The following is a 22,703-nucleotide window of genomic DNA, read 5'->3' as shown; positions in this document are numbered from 1 at the left end:
CGGCAGTGGGTCCTGGCCATGTCCAAGCCGGGGGGCCACGCTCAGGCACCCTCTGGCTGGCTGACCACAGGTTGTCTTCCCCAGATGCACTCCATCCGCAACCTGCCATCCACACGGCTCCGCGAGCAGCGCCGGGAGGACGGCGTGGAGGACATGACGCAGCTGGAGTGAGTGGGGGTGGCGGGTCGGTGAGTGGTCACCGCCTCCCACCGGGGTGCCCCTCACCTCCTGGAACATTTTCAGAGCCTGCTTCCTCCCCTGTTAGGCGAGGCTCAGGCAGTGTCACAAAGGCCCAGTAATTCAGATGGGCGCTTATTAGCTGGGACCTGGGCAGACACTCAGCCTCTCTGCCTCAGTGTGTCGCCCACAGGATGCTGTGGGGCGGCTGTTGGTGTGAGGGTGCTGGCACATTGGAGGTGCCTCAGACGTGAGGGTCGTGCTGGTCAATGTCATTATCCAATCACAGTGACAGCCTTCACGTTTGCTACCTGAGAGCATCCCCCACCCCAGCGAGGTGGGAACAGTGATTATCATACCCATTGGATGGATAGAAAAACTGAGGCACAGAGAGGTTAAGTAACTTGCTCAAGGCCTCACAGTTGGTTGGTGTCAGAGACGGGACTTGAACGCAGGCTTTTCTGACCAAGGCCCTACCCTGAGGGGAAGGTGGGCCCTGACTGCCTCTCTCCATCTCCTCACAGAGACCTCCAGGAGACCACTGTGCTGGCCAACCTCAAGACCAGATTTGAACGGAACCTCATCTACGTAAGGCCTGGGGCTGACCCCCCTGGGCTTGGGTCTGAGGGCAGCTGCCTCCCTGCCTCCTGGGGCTGCAGTGGGAAGCGTGGATTTCTCCTGCTCGCCCCAGACTTGTGGCATCTGGTTTGAACCCTGGAGTTTCTACTATTTGCGCACAGCATTCAAGAGCTGGGAGCGCTATAATCCAAAGTCCTAAAACACAGAGGCTTAGAGGCCTGGAGACAGGGAACCCAGAAGTGTGTGGCCCCCACCAGGGGCCCGATGGGTAACGCTTCCAGAGTCCTGGGAGCCATACACCTGGGGCCCGGCGGGGGGACGGTCAGGGGGCGGGCCCCAACTAGGAATGAAGGAAGCGGGCACCCTTGTGGGATCGTGGCTGTGGGGCTTTGCGTGCGCCACCCTCCTCCCAGCCTCAGCCTGGTTCAGTGCCTGACGCTCCACAGCCAGAGCGCACGACCCAGCAAGCTGTCTGGGGGCCCAGGGTGCAGACGCCAGGGCCAGGCAGCCAGACGTCTGTGCCCGTGAGACAGGGATCCCGGCTCCCAGGAGTGGGGAGGGAGGGACACAGACGGGCCCTGAGGCCGCCGTCTGCCCGGCAGACGTACATCGGCAGCATCCTGGTGTCGGTGAACCCGTACCGGATGTTTGGGATCTACGGGCTGGAGCAGGTGCAGCAGTACAGAGGGCGGGCCCTGGCCGAGAATTCCCCGTGAGTGTCTCCAGGGCTGGGAGAGGGGGCCTCCCCGGGGTCTCCTGGGTTCCTGTCTGAGCTTGGCAAGTCCCTGGTTACCCCTCAGCCGTGGGTGGTGGGTGGCGGTGGGGAGCCCGGCAGCCTCTCCCTGAGCCTGGCCACAGCCCCGTGGGCTGGAGGCCACTGTGGCTCAGACCTGGGTGGGGAGCCTTGCGGGGAGCATTCCCCGAGGGTGGGGTATGGCAGGATTGGCTGCTGGGCTAGGCAGAGATGTCCCCTGCCCATCCCCTGGGAGGTTTGGGAGCCCCAGCAGGGCCTGGCCCAGGAACGTGTGTGGCCTGTCTCTCCAGGCACCTCTTTGCAATTGCAAATCTCGCCTTCGCCAAAATGCTCGATGCCAAACAGAACCAGTGCATAATCATCAGGTGAGCAGCGGAGGGGCTGGGGGCCGGCCGGCCTGCCTGCCCGTGTCTTCCTGTGTCACGGTGGGGTCAGGGGAGCGCCCAGAAGAGGCCGTGAACAGGCTGGAGCTCACTCTGCCCCTCTGGCCGGTCAGCGGAGAGAGCGGCTCTGGGAAAACTGAGGCCACGAAGCTGATCCTGCGCTACCTGGCGGCCATGAACCAGAAACGGGGCGTCGCACGGCAGGTGCGTCTGTCCCCCCGGGGCCCTCAGCCCAGCGCCCCTCGTGCTCCTTGAGAGGCAAGACTCTGTGGCCCCACTTGGAGGATGGGCGGCCGAGCCCAGGGCTGCACAGAGAGGCCTCGTAGGACTTGGGGCCCTTGCTGCCTCCCCTCCCGGGAGTTCTCTCCTGCTTGCCTTCCCCTGCAGCTCTGCGTTCCAGCCCCCTGGGGCGGCCCCAGCAGAGGCCACATGGGCAGGGGGCGTCGTCCACTCCTCCCGCCTGGCCTCACATTCATGGTCGTGAAAGAGGCAGGACGGGCCCGAATGTGTGTGATGGCCAGTGTAGGGTCAGGAGAGGCTGCGGCACTGAGAAGGCACTGAGAAGGCCTGGCTGGGGCCTGCAGCATTGGAGGTTTGCCTAGAGAGCTGAGTTCTCTGAACCCAAGAACGTCAGAACCTCCGTAACGGTTTCCCGAGGACCTGCTGTGTGCCAGGCCCAGGCTAGGCTCTGGGGAGCAGGCAGCAGCAACACAGCCTGATAAACGTTCCCATCTTGTGGGAATTTTGTTCTAGTGTAGGAAACAGAAAGGAAAATAGGCAGGTAAATTCTGGGTAAGTTGTAGGGAAGCATGGGGGGAGGATGGGGCATGTTGGGGATTGCGATTTCAGGCGTGGGGGTCAGGGCAGGTCCTGCTGAGAAGGCAAGGCAGTGGGGCCTGCAGACATCTGGGGAAGAGCAGGTGCAAAGGCCCTGGGGTCCAGCAGGTGTGGTGTGCTGGGTCGGGAGAGGGGCAGCATGTGGTCCAGGCGAGGGAGGATGGTGGCTCAAACCAGAGAGGTGACAGTGGTGTTGGTGAGCACAGCTGGCCTGGGTGCGGTTCCAGGACTTGGTGAGGGACCAGACGGGGCTGTAAGAGGGGACGCCCAAGCTGGCCCCAGGCATTCGGCCTGAGTCACAGGAGCAGCCAGCAGCTGAGGGGCAGAATATGGAGAGAGGACGCAGGTGCCCTTGAGGGTCTGCGGGGCATCCACGCGCAGGTGGTGGGAGACGGTAGATGTGCCAGGAGCCTGGAGCTCAGGGGAGGTGGGGCAGAGGCTGAGGCCCGCCAGCTCAGACTCCAGAACGTGAAGCTCAGGCTCTGGCCCACCCCTCCAGAGGTTTGCAGTGGCCACAGTGTCCCAGCTGGTGGCGACCTCTGCAGGTGATCTGGAGGCACTGGGCAGGGGCTGCTGGACCTTCGGTGAGGAGGGGGTCAGCCCGGGCTTTGTGGTCAGGAGAGGTCACTTCCTGGCAGGCCGCTTCTGATACCGACCTTGGCCTGCCAGCCCCTCCCATCCCAGCCTGGGTCTCCTGGAGGCCAACCACATCATCCCTTTGCTCCAGGCCGGGGGTCAAGCCTCTAAGAGTGGACTCCTGGGAGGACTGGCTGCGTAGGCAGGCAGCCGTGTGCGTCAGGCACCCCCTGTGTGCGGGGAACCTTCCGCTCTGTCAGCACCAGAGCCTTGCGGCAGCCCTGGGAGCTGGAAAACTGAGGCCTGGGAGGGTAGTGACTTGCCCAGTGTCCCAGAGTGACGGGGTGGAGGGGCTGGGGTCTGAGGTTCGTGGCGGGGGGGCTGTCTCGGCAGGGGTCGGGGAGGATGGCGGAGGCGCGGGACGTGGCTGGGTCTGAGGGGTCGGGCCGGGCAGAGAGGAGCTGTGAAGATGCGCCTGCTGGCTGGGGTGACCGTGGACTCACCTCCTGGCCGCCATTGAGCCGCTCCTGCAGTCGGACGGTCTGGGTCTAGGGTCAGTTTCAGGCAAGGCTGGGTCCAGGGTCTTAGACAACGTCCCCTGTCTCGGCCCCACCCTCTCGCACGTTTGGACATCGTCCTCATCTGTCTCCCGTGGTCAGCACAATGATGCCGCAGCACCACGGCCCACACCGCCCACCGGGCCAGGAGGTCTCAGGGCTCCCTCCTGTTGGACTGGTTTTGGCCACGCGTCCTCACTGGACCCACGCGTGCCTTGATCAGCCGAGGTCTGGGCCACAGGCGCCACCTCTGGGCTGGGAACGAGACAAGGGTTCCCTGGGGTAGGGTCTCGGAGTGGCTGAATGCTGCTCAGCCCGGGGCACAGGCACCGGCGCACCCGCGGGTTGGGCTGGACAGCCCCACGGGGCCAGATGTTCCCAGCCCTGGCCGTGTGCCCTGCCCTGTGCTGGGCACTAGAGGAGAGAACCCACCCCCAGGTGCCCACAAGGGGCACCCAGGCTAAGGGACAGTACAGGCCAAAGCCCAGGCGGACCCTGACTCCCTAAGCACCCCCAGGACGGCCCCTGTGCCCCTCCGGGCTTTAGTCCACTCCTCTGTACGGTGGGCACAGTATTTCTGGGACTGAGCGACACTGTGGGTGAGCAGGTGGAGGGAACTGGCACCATCCCCAAGGTAAAGTGTATCATTTCTGTGCACACCGGGCCCCCTACTTCTCCGCTAAGAGTTTATCCTGAGGAAATGATGCAGCCAGAGAGAGCACTGCTTTCATCGCTGACATGGGCTGTGGTGCTTTGGGCCCTCGCTCTTTCCGACCCTGGAGTCCCGAGCACGCTGCCTCACCTCTCCCAGCCTCAGTTTCCTGATCTGTAAGCAAGGGCGATATTAGCCCCTACCTCGTAGGCTTGTTAACGATGCTGTTAATTGGGGCAAGAGGTCTGGCATGCAGTAGGTGCTTAATAAGTGGGTGCTGTGATTAGCTACAACACCCTGGCGGCTCTGCTCTCATAAAATGCTATCCCCCATTTCATCCATTTAGCAGATTTTTTTTTTTTGTATGTTTTGGCCGCATAGTGCGGCACGTGGGGATCTTAGTTCCCCAGCCAGGGATGGAACCCACACCCCCTGCAGTGGAAGCGCGGAGTCCTAACCACTGGCCCACCAGGGAGGTTCCCGCCCCCGCAGCAGGTGTTTGTTGAGAGCCTCCTACTGCCAGGTCCTGTGTGGGTGCTGACCACCAGGCATGTGCGCACAGAGTCCTGCCTGTTGGGCTGACGCTCTAGCGAGAGACATGGACGTACGAAGGGCTGAGGGCTGCAGGGGGGCAGAGCGCCAGTGCCCAGAGGCTGGCGCAGGCACAGTCAGGGGACTGCAGTGCTGGGCAGAGTGGGGAGGGGACAGGAGATGGGGCTGGGCCGTGCAGGGCCTGGAGCCCGAGGGGTGGGAGCCGGGGGTGGGGGATGGGACCTCCCGAGGGTTGCGGAGGACCCCTGGAGGGAGCCAGGCGGGGCAGGTAGGAGGCCTTTCCAGGAGACTGGGTGGTTCACGGCCGGTGGTGGCTGGGGAGGGGGGCGAGAACACCCCCAGAGCCCTTTGGCAGGAAGGCCCAGGAGACCCCCGACCTCGGGCCATGCCACGGTCCCCGAGCCAAGACACCTGGGGCTCTGAGGCTCTGGGGTTTGCTCTCAGCTGGCGGCTCTCCTGCCTGCGGGCCGGGAGGGCTCGGCCACTACCTCCGCGGTCGGAGGCCCCCGGCGTCCTGGGGGGAGCCGGTGGGTCCCGCGGGTGACCTGCTTCTGTTCTTGTCCCGCCCTCCTCCTCTGTGCTGGCGGCTCCTGAAGATAAAGGTATTGGGGGTGCGTGTGCGCACGCTTGTGCGGTGCGGGGCGGGCGGCATGGGGTGGGCGGTGGGAGACCTGGGGAGGCCCCCGCGGGCTCCCCGCAATGCCCGAGTCTTCCTCTGGCGCCCAGATCCTGGAGGCCACACCCCTCCTGGAGTCCTTCGGTAACGCCAAAACTGTCAGGAATGACAACTCCAGCCGCTTTGGGAAGTTTGTGGAGATCTTTCTGGAAGGGTGAGTGGGCCGCGGTGGAGCCGCCCCGGGGCCTTGCGTGCACGGTGCCCAGCGTAGCTGACTCTGCTCCCTCTCCAGGAGCGTGATTTCTGGTGCCATAACCTCGCAGTACCTGCTCGAGAAATCCAGGATCGTGTTTCAGGTGTGTCAGGATGGGGTCGGGTGTGGGGCGTGCAGACCCTCTGAGCCTGGCACCTGGCTGAGCTGATGCACGAGGCTCGGGCCGTGTGTGTGTGTGTGTGTGTGTGTGTGTGTGTGTGTGTGTGTGTGTGTGTGTGCCTGTGGCCGCGTCTCCTGCCCCCGTCCTTGGCCCTGAGGCACACCTGGCCCCATCCCGCCACAAGGCCTTCGCAGCGCCTGTTCCTTCTACCCGGAGCACTCTTCCCGCAGACAGCTGTGTGGCCGAACCCCTCACCTCCTCCAAGTCTTCGCTGAAGGTCACGCCCCAGGGAGGCGGCCCCGGTGAAGAAATGCAGCCCCCCCCCGCCCCCCACCACCGCCCACCCCCTTGGCTGCATTGTTTCTCTGCAGAGCGCTTCTCGCCACTCACGTTGCTCTGCTGAGGGTCTGTCTCCCCTGGCCGGCAGGTGGGCTCCCACGAGGCCAGGGGCTTCTGTCTGCCGTGTTCCCCTTTGTGTCCCAAGGGCCTGGCTTGAGGCCTGGCCACAGTCTGTGCCCACCACCCTGGCTGGCCCTGCGAGTACACGTCTGGTCCGTGGACACACGTGTGCAGAGGCTTGTGTAGCTGGTACACATGTGAAAAGGGCCACCTTTCTTTCATTTCTCCAAGCAGAGTTAAATCCTGTCCAAAGCCCCGCCCCACCACCACACCAGGGTCCCCCCAACCCCCCGCCAGTGCCAGGCTGGGGCTCACTCGTCACAGGGGCACCGGTCTCACCTGAGGCCCGTGTGTGTACTTGTATCTGTGGGCATAGCTGGGCTTGTACGTGTGTCCGGGGGTCACCTAGGTCGGCGGCTCCCCTCTCTGCAGCCTCCAACCCACTCCACAGGCCAAAAACGAAAGGAACTACCACATCTTCTATGAGCTGCTGGCTGGGCTGCCCGCCCAGCTCCGGCAGGCCTTCAGCCTGCAGGAGGCCGAGACCTACTACTACCTGAACCAGGTGAGAGCCAGCAGGCATCTGAGGGCCCTCGGCCCGGTCCCCTCCCACCATCACTCTGCGTGGGCCGAGAGAGCCAAGTCGTGGCGTCCTGATGGCCAGCGAAGGTGATGGAGGTTTGGGAGGGTGAGTTTGGACTTGGCGATGTCTCATCGTGGCAAGGGGGACAGGTGTCTTTGGGGTCCGAGGCCAGGGTAGGGGAGGCCGACCTGATTCTTTGTTTTTCTGGAGCCTAGAATAGAACTAAGTGGCCTGGAGCGACTACACTTCCTTCCAGAGCCTCACTTTCGTCGTCTGTAAAATGGGGACAGCACAGTCCCGCTTTGCAGGGGTGTGTGAGGATTAGAAGAGGGAAATGGACACGAAGCCCTCAGCACAGGGCCTGGTGTGCGGTGCCCGCGCGGAGCCTCCGGCCCTCGGGAGTAGACAGAGAACTGGGATATCCGGCCACACTGCAGGCCGGGGCAGAGCAGGGACCTTGAGGGCTCCTGGCCCCCACCCAGGGTCCCCGACCCCTGCCCTGCCCTCGCCCAGGGTGGGAACTGTGAGATCTCAGGGAAGAGCGACGCGGACGACTTCCGCCGGCTGCTGGCCGCCATGGAGGTGCTGGGCTTCAGCGCCGAGGACCAGGACAGCATCTTCCGCATCCTGGCCTCCATCCTGCACCTAGGCAACGTCTACTTTGAGAAGTATGAGGTGAGGGGACACCACGGCCGCACGGCCCGCTCCCTTGGGACATGGGCGTCCTCTGGAGGCTGAAGAACTGGCTGAAATACCGCCGCTCACAGCCAGAAGCACAGATCGTTTGGTCTCTTTCTCCGCTTTGGGGGTTGTTCGTCTTTTTCTAATTGACGTATGAGAGCTCTTTGTATATGTTAAGGGAATCAGCCCTTTGTCTCTAGGGTGAATTGCAAATATATTTTCTGGTTTATCATTTATATTTTCATTGTTTACAGGTCTTTTGCTGTTTCGGTTTTGGGTGGGGTTTTTGCTATGCAGATTAAAAAAATTATTTTCAGGTATTTCATTTATCAAGTTTTATAGAAATTTCAGACTTCTTATGATTTTAGAGATCTGTCTCTCTATAAAAGCCTGTGCCTACCATTGTTTGAAGACCTTTTATGGTTTCTGTGATTATTTTTTTAACATGTAAATCTCTGGTTCATCAGGAATTTATTCTAGTGAGGTACAAGGTAGGGATCTTGCTTTTTTGTTTAGATAGTGACTCAGTCTCCCAACTTGAGAAATACGTGTTTATCCCGTACTGAAAATTCCCGTGTACGTTTGTGTCTAACTCCTGACTTTTTTACTGTGCTTTGTTGACCTGTTTACGAACTGTGTGTCTGTCCCCACAGCGTTTTAATTATTCTAACTTCATGTTTTACCATTTCCAGAGACCCCTGTACTCCTCTTCTGTTTTAGAATTTTCCTGGCTGTTCTCGTTTGTTTCTGTTTTTTTTAGGAACTCATATAAAAAGCTTATTTAGCTCAGAATGCACTCCTGTGGGTGTTTTGCAGACAGACGCGCAGGAGGTTGCCTCGGTGGTGAGCGCCCGGGAGATCCAGGCCGTGGCCGAGCTGCTGCAGGTCTCCCCCGAGGGCCTGCAGAAGGCCATCACCTTCAAAGTGACCGTGAGTCCCTGGGTGCGGGGTATGCTATCGAAGCCTCCTGCCAGCCCTGGACGGAGCTGCTCTGTGCCCCGTCCTGTGTGGGCCCCCTGCCCCTCTCCCCCACCTCCCCAGCCTGTCCATCCTCTGGGTCTGGCTCAGAGGTGGGTGACCTCAGACCCCAAAGGCATTTGGTACCAGTCTCCGGGCCTCTGCCTGGAGTGCTGTGCCCTTTTTCACGCCTACTGGTCCTCAAGCCCAACACAGGTACCCTCTGCTCCGGGGAGCCGTCCCTGACCTCCGGCTGGGCCAGTATCTCCCACACCCCTGCCCTCCCCCCTCCCCAGGCTGATGTCACCATTGTGTCTGCTTCTGCCTCCGTCTGCCCCTCAGACCGGCAGCCCTCGTCCCACCAGCAAGCCAGGCAGGAAGGGGGACGAGGGTGTCTGTCCTGCCCCTGGCTGACTTCGTGCCTGAGACACCATCTCCCCGGCTCCCCTCCCCACGCCCCCCACCCCCAGTCCTCTGGGGGCTTTCCGGAGGTGGTGGCCAACCCGCTGTCACTCAGGGGCTGCATCGCCCGCAGGAGACAATGCGAGAGAAGATCTTCACCCCCCTGACCGTGGAGAGTGCCGTGGATGCCAGGTGAGGCCACACCTCCCGCCTGAGCCCCAGGTGCCCCGCCCCCTCACTGTGCCTGCCACCTCCCCCCAAACACCATCTCTGCTCCAGGGATGCCATCGCCAAGGTCCTGTACGCGCTGCTTTTTAGCTGGCTCATCGCCAGGGTCAACGCGCTGGTATCCCCGCAGCAGGACGCGCTGTCCATCGCCATCCTGGACATCTATGGCTTCGAGGTGGGACCCCGGGGGGCGCTCTCGCACCATCATCTGTTCAGGGCCCTCTCCTATGATTATCTCCCTCCGCTCGCCCGCAAGCACTCCCTGGGGCCTCCGGGCGCCAGGCCCTGTGGGCAGCACCAGGGACCCCAGAAAGAACCAGACCTGGGCCCCGACCTCGGGGCGCTTCCAGGAGGGACTGGGTGGGATGAGGATGAACACTGACGAACACATGTGGTCAGAGCTGTAACAGAGGCAGCCTCGCGCTGGGGGAGCCTGGAGCAGAACCCTAGCTGGGCAGGCATCAGGTAAGGTTTCCTGGAGGCGGAGGAGACGTCCTGAGCTCATTCCTTACAAACCAGCCAAGGCATTTGAGGTGGAGGGAACAGCCTATGCGGAGGCTCAGAGGTGTGGGCCGTGGTGTCTGGGGAGGTGGAAGTCATCTGGGCGGTTAGGGTGGGGGGCATGGAGAGAGACAGGCAAGATCAGAATAACAGAAGTGGCAGCTGCGGCTCCCGTGGCCCCTGTTGTGTGCCAGCTGACGTTCTAAGCGCTTTGCGTATCAGTTCACTTAATCCTTACAACCACCCTGTGAGGTGGGCACTGTCGTTATCCCCATTTTACAGGTCGGGAAACTCAGGCATGGGGGGCTTAGAAAGGGGCAGAGCCAGGATTGGAACGTAGGCAGAAGGTTCCAGAGCCTGGGGCTTCAGACACTGCATGTGCCACCTTGCATGGGACCGTCAGGTTCTCACCTGTGCGCCCTCGGAGCCACCGAGGGTTCTGGGCAGGGGGTCTGTGGGCGGGGCTCCAGTTTGCTGAAACTGCGGAAGGCAGGGATGAGTCTGCACCGGGGGCGGGGGTAGGGGGTGGGCAGGCCCTGGGCGGGACGGACGGGCTGCTGGCCACGGAGGGGCCGGGCCCAGCCTCACCACACGCCCGGCAGGACCTGAGCTTCAACAGCTTCGAGCAGCTCTGCATCAACTATGCAAACGAGAGCCTCCAGTACCTCTTCAACAAGATCGTCTTCCAGGAGGAGCAGGTGAGAGTCGTCCGTCACGCTCTGTCCCGTCCCGCTGGCCGCTGGGCTTCCTCGGAGGCAGATGGGTTGTGCTGGGAACCAGCACACGCGAAAGCCTGTGTTATGGAGGGGCAGGTGCGGGGGTGCTGAGCGCAGAGAAGAGCCCCTTGGGGGTCCTCCTCACCCTTGGCAGGGCTGTTCCAGGCCGGGGGAGGAGCAGGGCCAGGAGGAGGTGGTTCGTGTGGCCCCGCTGGGGAGTGAGCTCTCTGGGCTGGGAGGCGTGCACGCAGAGGTGCCCTGGCCAGGCCCCCGGATGGCGTCCGCCTGGGGGACGGGCTGGGAGGGGCCCGGGGCTCGGAGGCAGAGGCCCGCCGCCTGCAGGAGGAGTACATCCGCGAGCAGATGGACTGGCAGGAGATCACCTTCGCCGACAATCAGCCCTGCATCAGCCTCATCTCGCTGAAGCCCTATGGCATCCTGCGCATCCTCGACGACCAGTGCTGCTTCCCCCAGGTGAGCTTGCTCAGGACGCTGGACGTCTCTGAGCCTCGTGTCCTGCATTCCTCTCTGCTCTGGCGTGGGGTCGGAAGCTCAGGACTCCCAACCTGCCATTCAAACCCAGGGTGACTGAGGCTGGATGGGGGCTCGGGACGAGGGGCTGCACCAGCCTGGGAAGTCATAGAAGGCTTCCTGGAGGAGGTGACCTTGTGCTTGGACCTCAGATTCCGATTGGAAAACACAAGGGTGGGATGGGTGCTCTGGGCAGTGGGACTAGAGCGTGCAGAGACAGCTGAGCTGGATGGGGGGCAGCTGGGAGCACACCCGTCTTCAGGGTCCACTTAGGCCACCCCAGCCCGAGCAGTGGGCAGCCGGGGGCAGAGGGGACTTGTTCCCCCTCCCCGGTGCTCGCTGGGGATCAGTCGGGGCTGGAGAATTTGCCACTAGGTGAGGAATGGGATGCTGGGCCCCTGTCTACCCGCTGACCGCCGCCTGCCCCCAGGCCACAGACCACACGTTTCTGCAGAAGTGCCACTACCACCACGGCGCCAACCCGCTCTACTCCAGACCCAAGATGCCGCTGCCCGAGTTCACCATCAAGCACTACGCGGGCAGAGTCACCTACCAGGTGAGACCCAGACCCGTGGCCTCCAGCGCCCTTCCCCGCCACTGGAGACACTGGCACCTGTTCCCGTTTCGGCCCTGCTGATCCTCAGCTGTGTGACCTTCGCCAAGTCACTTTACCTCTCTGAGCCTCAGCGTCCTTCTCTGGAAAGTGGGGATGATAATAGTGCCCGTCTCACGGGGCAAGTGAGAGAAGTCCAGGGCCAGGGTGGGTGTGATGAGAAGGAGCCCCCAGCAGCGGTCACTGTCACCACTGTCACCTCTGCTCATTCCTGCCCTGGAGCCGTCTCAGGCCAGGATTTTGAGCCTCTGTCCCCGCTGGGCCTCGTTTTCCTCATCCGTAGAATGGGCACAGGGCAGTGTCCTCACTGAGGATGGGGCCAAGACGTGGACTGGTCACGTGAAGCTGTGGCTATTGCCCGTGCCCTGGGGGTGGAGAGGCTAGTGGGGCAGGAGGGGAGGGGACCAGAGCAGGGGGAGGGGCCCGTCCCTCCTAGGATAGACAGGGAGGCCGAGGCCTGGAGGGGCAGGGCCAGGGTCACCCGGGGCTGTGAGCCCCTGACCCACCATCAGGAGGAGGGGGGAGGAGGGGAGAAGGCAGGCTGACACACCCCGGGGCCGCGTGGGGTGGGAGTGGGGTCCAGCCCGAGCTGCCCCGCCCCTCCCCCTTTCCAGGTGCACAAGTTCCTGGACAAGAACCATGACCAGGTGCGCCAGGATGTGCTGGACCTGTTTGTGCGGAGCCGGACACGGGTGAGCGGGCCTCACCTCGCCACCCCAGCCCCCCGCAGCCAGAGCACGCAGCCCACCGTTAGGCCCCTCTCCCAGCCCGGTCCTGCCTCTGGCTCACCCCACCCCGTCCCTCCCTGAGCGGTTCTTCCATCCCCACACCTTCTCGGCCTCCACTTCCCCCTCTGTTGAACGGGCACCCTCCCCCTGAGGACATTGCCAGAGTTCACGGCCAGGTCTGTAACAGGCCACCTCGGGGCCAGGCACGGAGTCAGTGCCCGTGTGTTCCGCAGCCACGGGCGGGCCCCTTGGAAGGCGCTGAGCACCCTCGCTTGAGAGGTATGCCAGCTGGGAGGACACGGCCTCACAGAGAGGACGGGGGGCTAGCGGGTCACTTTTCTGACCCCTCTGGTGCAGAGACTGATGCCTTTTGTTCTTTCCCTGTCTCTCTCTGTCTCTCTCTCTCTTGCTCGTGCTCTCTCTCTCTCTCTCTCTCTCATTTCTGCCTCTGGGTCTCTCCCCATCCCTGTCTCTCGTCTCCCGTGCCTTGACTGCTGACTGGCCCAGGTGGTGGCACACCTCTTCTCCAGCCATGCCCCGCAGGCTGCCCCTCAGCGCCTGGGCAAGAGCAGCTCCGTCACCCGGCTCTACAAGGCGCACACGGTGGCCGCTAAGTTCCAGCAGTCGCTCCTGGATCTGGTGGAAAAGATGGAGAGGTGGGCGTGGCAGGGGCGCGGCACCCAGCCTCACCTCTGACCCACCCTGTGACCCTCAGGGGTAAGCACCCTCCTTCTCTGGGGCCTCACACTGCCCTCCTCCCGCCCCTGCCCAGGTGTAACCCCTTGTTCGTCAGGTGCCTGAAGCCCAACCACAAGAAGGTATGTGATGGTTGAGGTCCCTGGGGGAGCCAAGTCCTCTCCCCATGCTGTGTGACCTTGGGTGAGTGGCTTTGCCTCTCTGGCCCTCCGTCTGTTGGGCCGATGTGCAGGCTCCCTATCTGAGCCTTCCCCCAGGAGCCAGGCCTCTTTGAGCCAGATGTGGTGATGGCCCAGCTACGCTATTCGGGGGTGCTGGAGACTGTGCGGATCCGCAAGGAGGGCTTTCCGGTGCGGCTGCCCTTCCAGGCGTTCATCGACAGGTACCTCGGTCAGGGTGGTTCTGAGCTCCAGAGACCCCTTCCCAGCCCACCGTGGCCCTAGGATTACGCAACCCAGGATGAATAGGGCTTGCCACGCAGTGTTGCTCAGATTATGCAGTACACGAGACCAGCACGTGCCAGCTGTTATGTGGAACATGTATTTACTGTTTTGTATTTTTTCATAGCTTTATTCTGTGTGTGTGGATTCTAAAGAGTAGTAATTTTAATAGTTATTTTGATAAGTTTCCAGCAGATGGCAGTAAATCACCTTATTCTACTGAAACAATTTATTACAGTTTTAGGGTTGCTCAGTATTTTTTTTTTTATTTTTATAATTTTTGAGTTTACTTTTTTTTTTTTTGCGGTACGCGGGCCTCTCACTGTTGTGGCCTTTCCCGCTGCGGAGCACAGGCTCCGGACGCGCAGGCTCAGCGGCCATCGTTCATGGGCCCACCTGCTCTGTGGCATGTGGGATCTTCCTGGACCAGGGCACAAACCCGTGTCCCCTGCATCGGCAGGCGGACTCTCAACCACTGCACCACCAGGGAAGCCCTGAGCTTACTTTTAAGGCCTCTTTTATTCTATTTAATTTTATTTATTTATTTATCTATCTTTGGCTGTGTTGGGTCTTCATTGCTGCGCGTGGGCTTTCTCTAGTTACGGCGAGCGGGGCTACCCTTCGTTGCAGAGCACAGACTTCTCATTGTGGTGCGGAGCACGGGCTTTAGGTGCGCGGGCTTCAGTAGTTGTGGCGCATGGACTTAGTTGCTCCGCGGCACGTGGGATCTTCCCGGACCAGGGATCGAACCCATGTCCCCTGTATTGGCAGGTGGATTCTTAACCACTGCGCCACCTCAGCAGAGTCTTGAGGACAGAAAGCCCTTTTCTGGTTAGAAGACACAATGAGTAGAGGCACTGCTGGGACTCGGGCTTCCGGGAGACGGGGGCTGACCGGGTGGGTCCCATAGACCCACACTGGGTTTGGGCCCTGCAGGTACCGCTGTCTAGTGTCCCTCCAGCGCAACCTGCCAGCCACTGGGGACATGTGTGTGTCCGTGCTGAGCCGCCTGTGCACGGTCACGCCAAACATGTACCGCGTCGGCGTCAGCAAGGTGAGTCCTACCGGCACTCAGCCCCTGGGTGCCCCACGGCTGGAGCCTGTGGGCTCAGAAACACTCAGGCTGCAGGCTACTGTCCCAGAGGCCATCCAGTCGAGCTGGAAAATGGATGCTTGTCCTGCTTCCGGACTTTTCCCGGCCGTCCCCACTGCGTAATTCACCAGCCCGCCTTCCCCCGCCTCTCCGGACCCAGCACATCCTCCAGCCTACTCCAGGGCTGCCTTGTCTGTCTGCCTCCATGGACTTCTGGAGAGGGAGGGGTCTCCAGGCAGTCACATGGCCTTCCCCTGCCTCAGTCCTTGCCTCCTGCCCTCAGCTGTTCCTGAAGGAGCACCTGCACCAGCTGCTGGAGGGCATGCGGGAGCACGTCCTGAACCGGGCAGCCCTCACGCTGCAGCGCTGCCTCCGCGGCTTCTTCATTCAGAGGCGTTTCCGCTCCCTGCGCCGCAAGATCATCTTGCTGCAGAGCCGGGCCCGTGGCTACCTGGCCAGGTGTGGCCCAGAGAGGGCAGGACTCCCTGGAGTCCAACGGCCAGGCTCTGGGAAGGCCGAGCCTGAACTTGGGTAGTGAGCTCCCTGTCCCTGGAGGCATGCAAGCTGAGAGTAGGGCCTCTGCAGGAAGGGTGATCAGACTCTCTGTGTCTATGCTTTTGGATGTCCTTCCCTCCCACCCCCTGGTCCTTGTGACTGGTGGGTGGGAATCCCTCCAGCCAAGAGGGCCCCCCCCTCCCCGGCATGTCCCATATCCTGGGACTACAACCTGATTGGAGGTACATGGTCCAGACGGTTTAATCCAGGTCCTGCCACTCAGGTTGTCGTGTGACCTTGGCCAGGTCACTGGCCCTCTCCGAGATTGTTTCCCTTTGTGCAGAGGGCCCCGGAGTAAAATGTGGGCACTGATACCCAAGCAAGGCGGGTGTGGGCATCTCTGCCCCTTGGTCACTCATGACCCCTGCCCCGAAACCCCCCTACCCAGACCCTTCTTTCCTCCGCACCCCCAGGCAGCGGTATCAGCAGATGAGGAGGCGTCTGGTGAAGTTCCGGGCCCTGGTGCACACATGTACAAGCCACCAGCGTCACCTCAAGGTGCTGCAGGCCTGCCCCTCGCCCTCCTCCCAGGAGTCTGGCCTGCCCCGTCGGGCTCCGGGGGTGGGGGTGGGGCAACAGGAACGGGGAGGAAGCACTTGGCCCCCAGGCGGAGACTTGGCCGGGGCGGGCTTGGGTTTGAATCCCCGCTGGGCCCTCAGTAGCCGCGATCTCCCCACCCACCCCTTGGGGATGTGCAGGGAGTTGAAAGAGAGGCTGCATGGGAAGGGTGTGGCTAGTGCGGGACTCACAGCAGGGGCCCCAGTGACCGGGCCTGATTAGAATCTGGCGACCTGAACAGCACCGGCTCTGGTGGTGCTCTCGCCTTCGTGCCAGTCTCAGCTTATCGTTGTATAACCCACTGCCAGACAGACAGACATAACCCCAAAGCCCCGAGGAGCTGCGCCTTTACTGGAGGTTCTGTGGGCGCCGGGGAGGGGCCCTGTCACACGTCTCTCCAGGACTTCCCAGAAATCCTGTGCGTCTCTCCTTCCCAAAGTGTCACTCTGTGCCTTCGGCCTGTGTCTCTCTCGCTGTCTTTTCCCACACCCCGTTTCTCTGGCCGCACCTCTGCCCCCCATCTGTGAGGTGGGCCTGGGGCCGTCGCCTCTGCCCGCCGCTGCCCACCCTGACCATCTGCTTTCCTGCAGCCGAGGGCGGAGTGGAGGCTCTGGGTGGCGGAGGTGCGGCTACGGGGGCAGGAGGTGGGTGCGGGGTCCGGGTGGCCGCAGGGGACAGGAAGGGAGGCCGGCAGGTGGGGGAGCAGCAGGCCTGTTTCCTCACCCTGTGCCGTCCCCCCAGGAGCTGAGCAAGCGACAGGTGGTGGCTGTGGGGCACCTGGAGGTCCCGGGGGAGCTGGCTGGGCTCTTGCGAGCAGTGGCAGGTACATCGGCGCCAGGTGGTGTGGTGGGAGCGGGTGCGCGAGGGGACCAGGCCCCTCATGGCCTCCTCTGTCCACAGGCCTCAGGCCGGGCCAGATGCCCCGGGTGGCCCCCGTGCGGACTCCCCGGCTTCAGGCTGAGCCCCGGGTCACGCTGCCCCTGGATATCAACAACTACCCCATGGCCAAGTTTGTCCGGTGCCACTTCAAGGTAAGGGCTGGCAGAGGCCCAGTTAGAGCTGGCACTGTCCTCAGCCTGGGGCTGGCTCCTGGCCACCCGCGGTGGGATCAGGTATGAGCCTTTCAGTTGCTGGGTCTGTGTCATGAGGAGGCCGGGGTCTCCGGGGGCCCTGGATAGCGGTGGAGGGCCCTCGGGGGCTCGGGAGGTGGCTGCTTGGAAACATTTCAGAAACGTAACGAGCGGTGGATCCATAGCGCATCGTCCCTGCTCCTCATTTCCTGCCCCGAGGGGGCCTCGTGGGGGCTCTGTCACCGAGATGCTGGTGTCTGCCCCTCTGCAAGCCGGTTACCCGTCTGCACACTGGGGACCTGCGTTTCCCGGGCTGCTGTGCCCCAAACGCGTCCGTCTGTCCCAGCTCTGTGCCCACGTTCCTGCCCTGTGCCCCCAGGAACCTGCCTTCGGGATGCTGGCAGCGCCCCTGAGGACGCCCCTCACACGGCTGCCGGCGGAGCATCATGCAGAGGCCGTGGGCATCTTCAAGCTGGTACGGGTCTGCCTAGACCACCTTCGAATTCATAGCCCCTGTCCCCGAGGCCAGACGGCGAGGCCCCTCGCCCTGCCCTCCTGGACCCTCTACTAGCCCAAGCCATGAGCCTGGGAGGGATGTGGTCGGATATGCATGTTAGAAAGTACCTTCTGGGGCGTGGAATGTGCAGGAGGTGAGGGGCCTCCTGGAGGCCGGGGGTGCGGGGAGGGGCTGGGGCTATAGAAGGTTCGTGAGCAGGAGAATCTTGATTTTTTCCCAAAGGTTGGGTCACCTGGCCCAGGGTATGGCTATTACACTGTAACATGGGGGACTTTCATATGGGCAGGGGGACATGGGAAGGACACGAGAGGGATGTGGGGTGGGGGTGGGGACCTGGCGGGAACAGCCCTCCGAGAAGCCCAGGAGAGTCTGTTTGTGGCCAGATCCTGCGTTTCATGGGTGACCCCCAGCTGCACGGAGCCCAGGACCACGTCTTCGGGAACTACATCGTGCAGAAAGGGCTGGCGGTGCCCGAGCTGCGGGATGAGATCCTGGCGCAGCTGGCCAACCAGGTGTGGCGGAACCCCAGTGCCCACAACGCTGAGCGGGGCTGGCTCCTGCTGGCCGCCTGCCTCAGCGGCTTCACGCCTTCCCCGCGCCTCGACAAGTACCTGCTCAAGTGAGTGGAGCTGGGGGGCCCGGGGCGGACGCCGGGTCAGGCTGGGCCAGGAGGGAGGCTCGGTCCTTGGAAGCTCAGGCTTGGGGGCTGGCCCGGGGCTTCACTGCAGAGGGCGGAAGTTGGGTGAGGCGGGGTACAGGGCTTCTGGAACTCGGAGGTAGCCAGCCCAGGGTGCGGGGAATTTGGAAGAGAGGCGCTGACCTCTCACATCTTGGGGGGCGGGGTGTAGCGGTATGGTTAGGAGTAGGGACTGCGACAGTCTGTGTTCAAATCCCAGCTCAGCCGCGTATGACCTGTGTGACCTTGGGCAAGTTACTTAATGTCTCTGAGCCTGTTTCCTCTCCTATAAAACGGGGCTGATAAGAGTACCTCCGTAGTAGGCTGTGTGAGGATTAAATGTGCAAACACGTGTGAAGTGCTTAGAACAGACCCAGGCCCACGGTAAGTGTAGCCTGCTGCGTGCGTGTGGCCGTTGTCAGCATCCTGGTCTTGATGAGCTGATGGTGACGTTGCTGTCACTGTGCTGGGTGATATGAATGATTTGCAAGGGAAGGAGCTCAAGCAGGCCCTGGGCAGCATCGTAGTTCTGACACTTAGTTGCTGTGTGACCGGGGCCAAGTCACTGCCCGTCTCTGAGCCTCTTTCCTTATCTGGAAATTGGGGATGGTAACAGGACCCACCTCACAGGGTAACTGTGAACTACAGAGCGTGCAGAGCTCCCCAGAGCCGTGTGCAGTAGGGGCAGCTCCTTTGGCCGGCCCTGGGAATCTGTGCCGGGGGCAGGGCCACTACCTGCCTTCTGGGCTTCCCGTGGGCACGGCTCTAGCTTCCCTCTGGCAGCCGCTGTCTGCCTGCTCCTCTGGTGCTCTTGGCCAGGCTGCCAGCGGTGGGGAGGGGGCAGGGAGCCCAGCACAAGGAGTGCCCGCCACTGCCAGGGATCAGGCTGGTTGGTCCTGGGTCAGGTTGAACCCTCACGGCCGTCTCTGTGAACTTGGAAGCAGGCTCAGAGAGGGCCGATGACCGCCCGGGGTGGCCTGGTGAGGGAACAGAGGGAGTGCCCAGAGGCCAGGTCTTTGCCCACACCCCCTGCAGCCCCTACCCTGGCAGTGACATTTTGCTCCAACAAGCTTAGGTGGGCCAACCTGGAGCCGCTTTGGCCGTCCTTGGACCTCTGGCCTGGACGCTTTCCGCTTAGCCCAGGAACTCCGGGCTGCCCGAGATCATTTGTAGACCACTCTCAGAGCTCTGGGCCGGCCTGGGCCCCCTGACTAGCCTCGGGGCCTTCCCCCACTGCCGGCCAGCCTCAGGTCCCTCCTCACCCTCGCGCCAACTCCTACCCATCAGGTTTGTGTCTGACTATGGGCGGAATGGCTTCCAGGCTGTGTGTCAACATCGCCTCATGCAGGCCATGGGCCAGGCTCAACAGCAGGGCTCTGGCGCTGCCCGCACCTTCCCTCTGACCCAGCTCGAGTGGAAAGCAACCCAGGAGAAGGCCGGAATGGCGCTGGACGTGGGCTGCTTCAACGGTGAGCTGCCCTCTCCCTGCCCCACGGAGGGGCAGCCGGAGTCAGCAGGCGCCAGTAGCCTGGGCTTAGGAGGCGCTGGGGAGGGGCCTGCGGGATGTAGCCCTGGAGAGAGGTCAGTGTGTGTGGGCGCATGGCGGCTGGACCTGGAAGCGGGGAGGGGAGCCAGGGCCGTGAGATGCAAATTCAGGGTCCAGGACGAGAGCACAGGAGCCGCAGGACTGGCCCGCAGACGCTCCGGGCTGAGCCCTGCACCCGCTGCCGCCCAGGTGACCAGTTCTCCTGCCCGGTGCACTCCTGGAGTACGGGGGAAGAGGTGGCTGGAGACATTCTGAGGCACAGGTGGGCTCCTGGAATGCCCCACCCAGTGCACCCCTGTGCACCTCGGAAGGAGGAAGGGAGGGACGAGAGGCCAGGCCCCCAGCCCCAGAGGGTCCACTCCGGCCATGAGTGGTGTCTGGCTCCCATCCCAGGGTCTCCCCCGGTGGTACCTCTCGGCTCTGTCCCTTACTCCCAGCCCTTCGCGTGCTGTCTCCAGGGGGCTGACCGACGGCTGGCGGGGCTGGACGGTGGCTAGGAAGAAGGGGGTCCAGTGGGCAGAGCTGGCCGGCCACGACTACGTGTTGGACCTGGTGTCGGACCTCGAGCTACTCAGGGAGTTCCCGCGACAGAAAGCCTACTTCATCGTGGGTGCAGAGGGGCCCACGGCTGGCAGGGGAGGTCCCAGGTAGAGATGGCCTCTCCTAGCACAAGGCTCCCCCTCCTGGATGCTGGCAGTGGGGGACTGCGTTCTGAACTTAAGCTTTGAGGTCCTCACTGGGGTGGGGCTCGCCAAAGGGCCCTGCCTTTAAAGGGAGAGAGTCAGCCAGTTCCGGGGCACAGGAGAGGACGGGGGTTCTGGGAGGGCTCTGGGTCTCTGGGGGGTCAGCTGCTGTGTGTTCTCCATCCCCACAGGGTGTTTGGAAACAGCTGGGACTCGGACGAGGACGCGCCCGCTAGGCCCCAGCCCCTGGGGCACGTGCCGGTCGTGGCCAACTCTGATGGGTACTGCAGCCACAATGAGGACGGTACAAATGGGGAGATTGAGGCCCAGAGAGGGACAGCGACCCACCAAGGTCGACCAGCAGTGGCCGCTGTCTCTGGTGGGGGGGGGAGCCTGGGAGCCGGGAGTGGTCATCAGCAGGAGAAAAGGACTTGACTTTTGTGTCCCCCAACCCCGCCAGACTCGGACAGCCTTGGGGAGCCCGCTGTGGCCCACAAAGGACTGGACTGCTACCTGGATAGCCTCTTCGACCCCGTGCTGTCCTACGGGGATGCGGTAGGGACGCAGCAGGGCATTTGCAGACCCCAGCACGGCGTGTGCACACAGGAGCCGCTCTCAGCCAGGGTCTGGGGTGGCGTGTCCTCTCTGGATCTCTGCTGGGGGTCAAGCAAAGGATGAGGGTGTCCTTACAGCTAGAGGTGCTCGGAAGGACCCACAGCTGGGGGTCCCGGACACACTGGGAGCGGGCCCCCGGGCACCCTTGCTCACTCTGGGAACTCCCAGGAGCCCCTCCAAGGCATAACGTGAAGCCCTGAGCAGGGCGCAGCCCCTTTGAGCCTCAGTTTGCTCCCCTGTGGAAGGGGTGGGTTGGGGCTCGCAAGGTTGCCGGAGGCCTGACCGGGGTGCCGTGTGGGCAGAGGGCGGGCACGCAGCAGATGCTGGCCGGTGGGAGGCCCCCAGGACACAGGCGGTGGCGGTGTCAGGTGCCTGTTGCCTTGGAAGCTGGGGAGTACGGCACTGGGGCAGTCACTTGAGCCACCTGCCCCCGCTCCCAGGACCTGGAGAAGCCAACAGCCATTGCCTACCGCATGAAAGGGGGAGGCCAGCCTGGTGGAGATGGCAGTAGCGGCAGCAAAGGCGGCCCCCGGAGACCTCCAGAGCCAAGGCCAAAGCTAAGTCAGTGGCTGCCCCCGGTCGGTTCCAGGGTCGGGCAGGGTGGAGCCCCTCGGTTCTCAGGGCTGCTTTGGCCCTAGAACAGAGGCAGCCTCGGCCGTGGGGAGAGGTTGAGCCGGCGGAGGAGGGGCAGGCATGGTAGGGAATCCCCCCCATCTCCCAAGCCTCTGGATCCACGTCCCCTGACACAGCCCCCCTGCAGTTCCAGGCCTGGACGCCTCCACGTTGGCCCTGCAGCAGGCCTTCATCCGCAAGCAGGCTGTGCTGCTGGTGAGTGCCGGGCTTGGGGGCTGCGGGGGGCGGAGCCTGGGCCTGCCCGCTCACCACCGCTACTCTCCCCAGGCCCGGGAGATGACCCTGCAGGCCATGGCGCTCCAGCAGCAGCCCCTGAGTCCCAGCCCAAGGCCATCGCCCCCAGAGGTGAGTCTGGTTCCCCAGGTGAGTGCTGTGGTGCCCTGGGGCATCGCTGCGCCTCTCTGAGCCAGGACCCCCCTCAACCCGTCTTGGGCAGACATGGGGTCCCTGAGAGCAGACTGATGTGTCCCGGGAAGTCCACCCCACACCCTGCTCTCCACAGAAACCCATAGCGCCAGAGGCCCGGCCGAAGTTCGTAGGCACCGGACTCCCGGCCAAGCCCGTGCTCTTGCGCTGTGCTCCAAAGCCTGTGGCTCCCGCTCCTCTGGTCAAGGCCCCGAGGCCCCCCACCAAGCCCGTGGCCGTCCCCATTCTAGCTCAGGACCGGGCGCCTCCAGAATCCAGTGAGTGTCCTCTCCCGGCCCGGGGGGCCTCCCACTTCCCAGGGCAGGGCTGGGAGGGCACTCTCACCTGTGCCCCCGCGCCCCTGCCGCAGCTTCGCCCAGCCTAGAGCTGGTCCGGTCCTCGACCCTCAACTCGGAGCACTTCCCGCAGCCCACGCAGCAGATCAAGGACATCGTCAGGCAACACCAGCAGCCGCCCCGGGGAGGCTGGCCCGAAGCCTTCAGGTCAGCCTGGCCTCCCCAGCCCTCCAGCCATCTGGACGGCGGCCTCCCCACGGGCCTGCGCAGCCACCACCCATGTGCCCATCTGCTGGGTTCGCAGCCCCCCCGCCCAGCAACTTTTAGGGAGTGAGTGTGTTCACACAGGTGGTCCAGATGAGCCACCCGGGCAGAGGGAGGCCAGGACTGCTCTCTAGGGTGTGCTGTGTGTCCCCACACCCGTCTCTGGTCCTCTCTGGGTTCTCGTTTATAGTGATGGGGGTGGAGGAAAAAGTTCCCTATTGTAGAGTTATGTGGCTGGGAAGAGGAGACTCAGTGTCCCA

At 63.0% G+C, this 22,703-nt stretch overlaps 1 protein-coding gene across 1 annotated transcript in view; it reads left to right on the top strand.

Moving 5' to 3' along the window:
* Positions 1-22,703, top strand: part of MYO15A (myosin XVA) — a 50,570-nt gene that overhangs the window by 5,578 nt on the left and 22,289 nt on the right. The window contains exons 3-40 of the mRNA XM_059996658.1: positions 85-167; positions 702-765; positions 1,359-1,468; positions 1,801-1,875; positions 2,007-2,097; positions 5,664-5,669; positions 5,794-5,897; positions 5,976-6,039; positions 6,908-7,021; positions 7,553-7,714; positions 8,537-8,650; positions 9,213-9,271; positions 9,359-9,482; positions 10,411-10,506; positions 10,867-10,998; positions 11,486-11,611; positions 12,283-12,360; positions 12,904-13,052; positions 13,169-13,214; positions 13,350-13,474; positions 14,469-14,586; positions 14,909-15,084; positions 15,594-15,741; positions 16,329-16,382; positions 16,480-16,561; positions 16,639-16,769; positions 17,188-17,283; positions 17,709-17,944; positions 19,289-19,470; positions 19,737-19,809; positions 20,006-20,194; positions 20,422-20,582; positions 20,691-20,785; positions 21,286-21,406; positions 21,606-21,673; positions 21,746-21,823; positions 21,981-22,161; positions 22,254-22,386. Coding sequence (XP_059852641.1) covers positions 85-167; positions 702-765; positions 1,359-1,468; positions 1,801-1,875; positions 2,007-2,097; positions 5,664-5,669; positions 5,794-5,897; positions 5,976-6,039; positions 6,908-7,021; positions 7,553-7,714; positions 8,537-8,650; positions 9,213-9,271; positions 9,359-9,482; positions 10,411-10,506; positions 10,867-10,998; positions 11,486-11,611; positions 12,283-12,360; positions 12,904-13,052; positions 13,169-13,214; positions 13,350-13,474; positions 14,469-14,586; positions 14,909-15,084; positions 15,594-15,741; positions 16,329-16,382; positions 16,480-16,561; positions 16,639-16,769; positions 17,188-17,283; positions 17,709-17,944; positions 19,289-19,470; positions 19,737-19,809; positions 20,006-20,194; positions 20,422-20,582; positions 20,691-20,785; positions 21,286-21,406; positions 21,606-21,673; positions 21,746-21,823; positions 21,981-22,161; positions 22,254-22,386 — 4,244 coding nt within the window. The remainder of the gene's footprint in view (positions 1-84; positions 168-701; positions 766-1,358; positions 1,469-1,800; positions 1,876-2,006; positions 2,098-5,663; positions 5,670-5,793; positions 5,898-5,975; positions 6,040-6,907; positions 7,022-7,552; positions 7,715-8,536; positions 8,651-9,212; positions 9,272-9,358; positions 9,483-10,410; positions 10,507-10,866; positions 10,999-11,485; positions 11,612-12,282; positions 12,361-12,903; positions 13,053-13,168; positions 13,215-13,349; positions 13,475-14,468; positions 14,587-14,908; positions 15,085-15,593; positions 15,742-16,328; positions 16,383-16,479; positions 16,562-16,638; positions 16,770-17,187; positions 17,284-17,708; positions 17,945-19,288; positions 19,471-19,736; positions 19,810-20,005; positions 20,195-20,421; positions 20,583-20,690; positions 20,786-21,285; positions 21,407-21,605; positions 21,674-21,745; positions 21,824-21,980; positions 22,162-22,253; positions 22,387-22,703) is intronic.

This window comes from Delphinus delphis, chromosome 19 (assembly GCF_949987515.2).
Source record: "Delphinus delphis chromosome 19, mDelDel1.2, whole genome shotgun sequence".
Lineage (NCBI taxonomy): Eukaryota > Metazoa > Chordata > Mammalia > Artiodactyla > Delphinidae > Delphinus > Delphinus delphis.
This window is presented reverse-complemented; position numbering and strand designations above follow the sequence as displayed.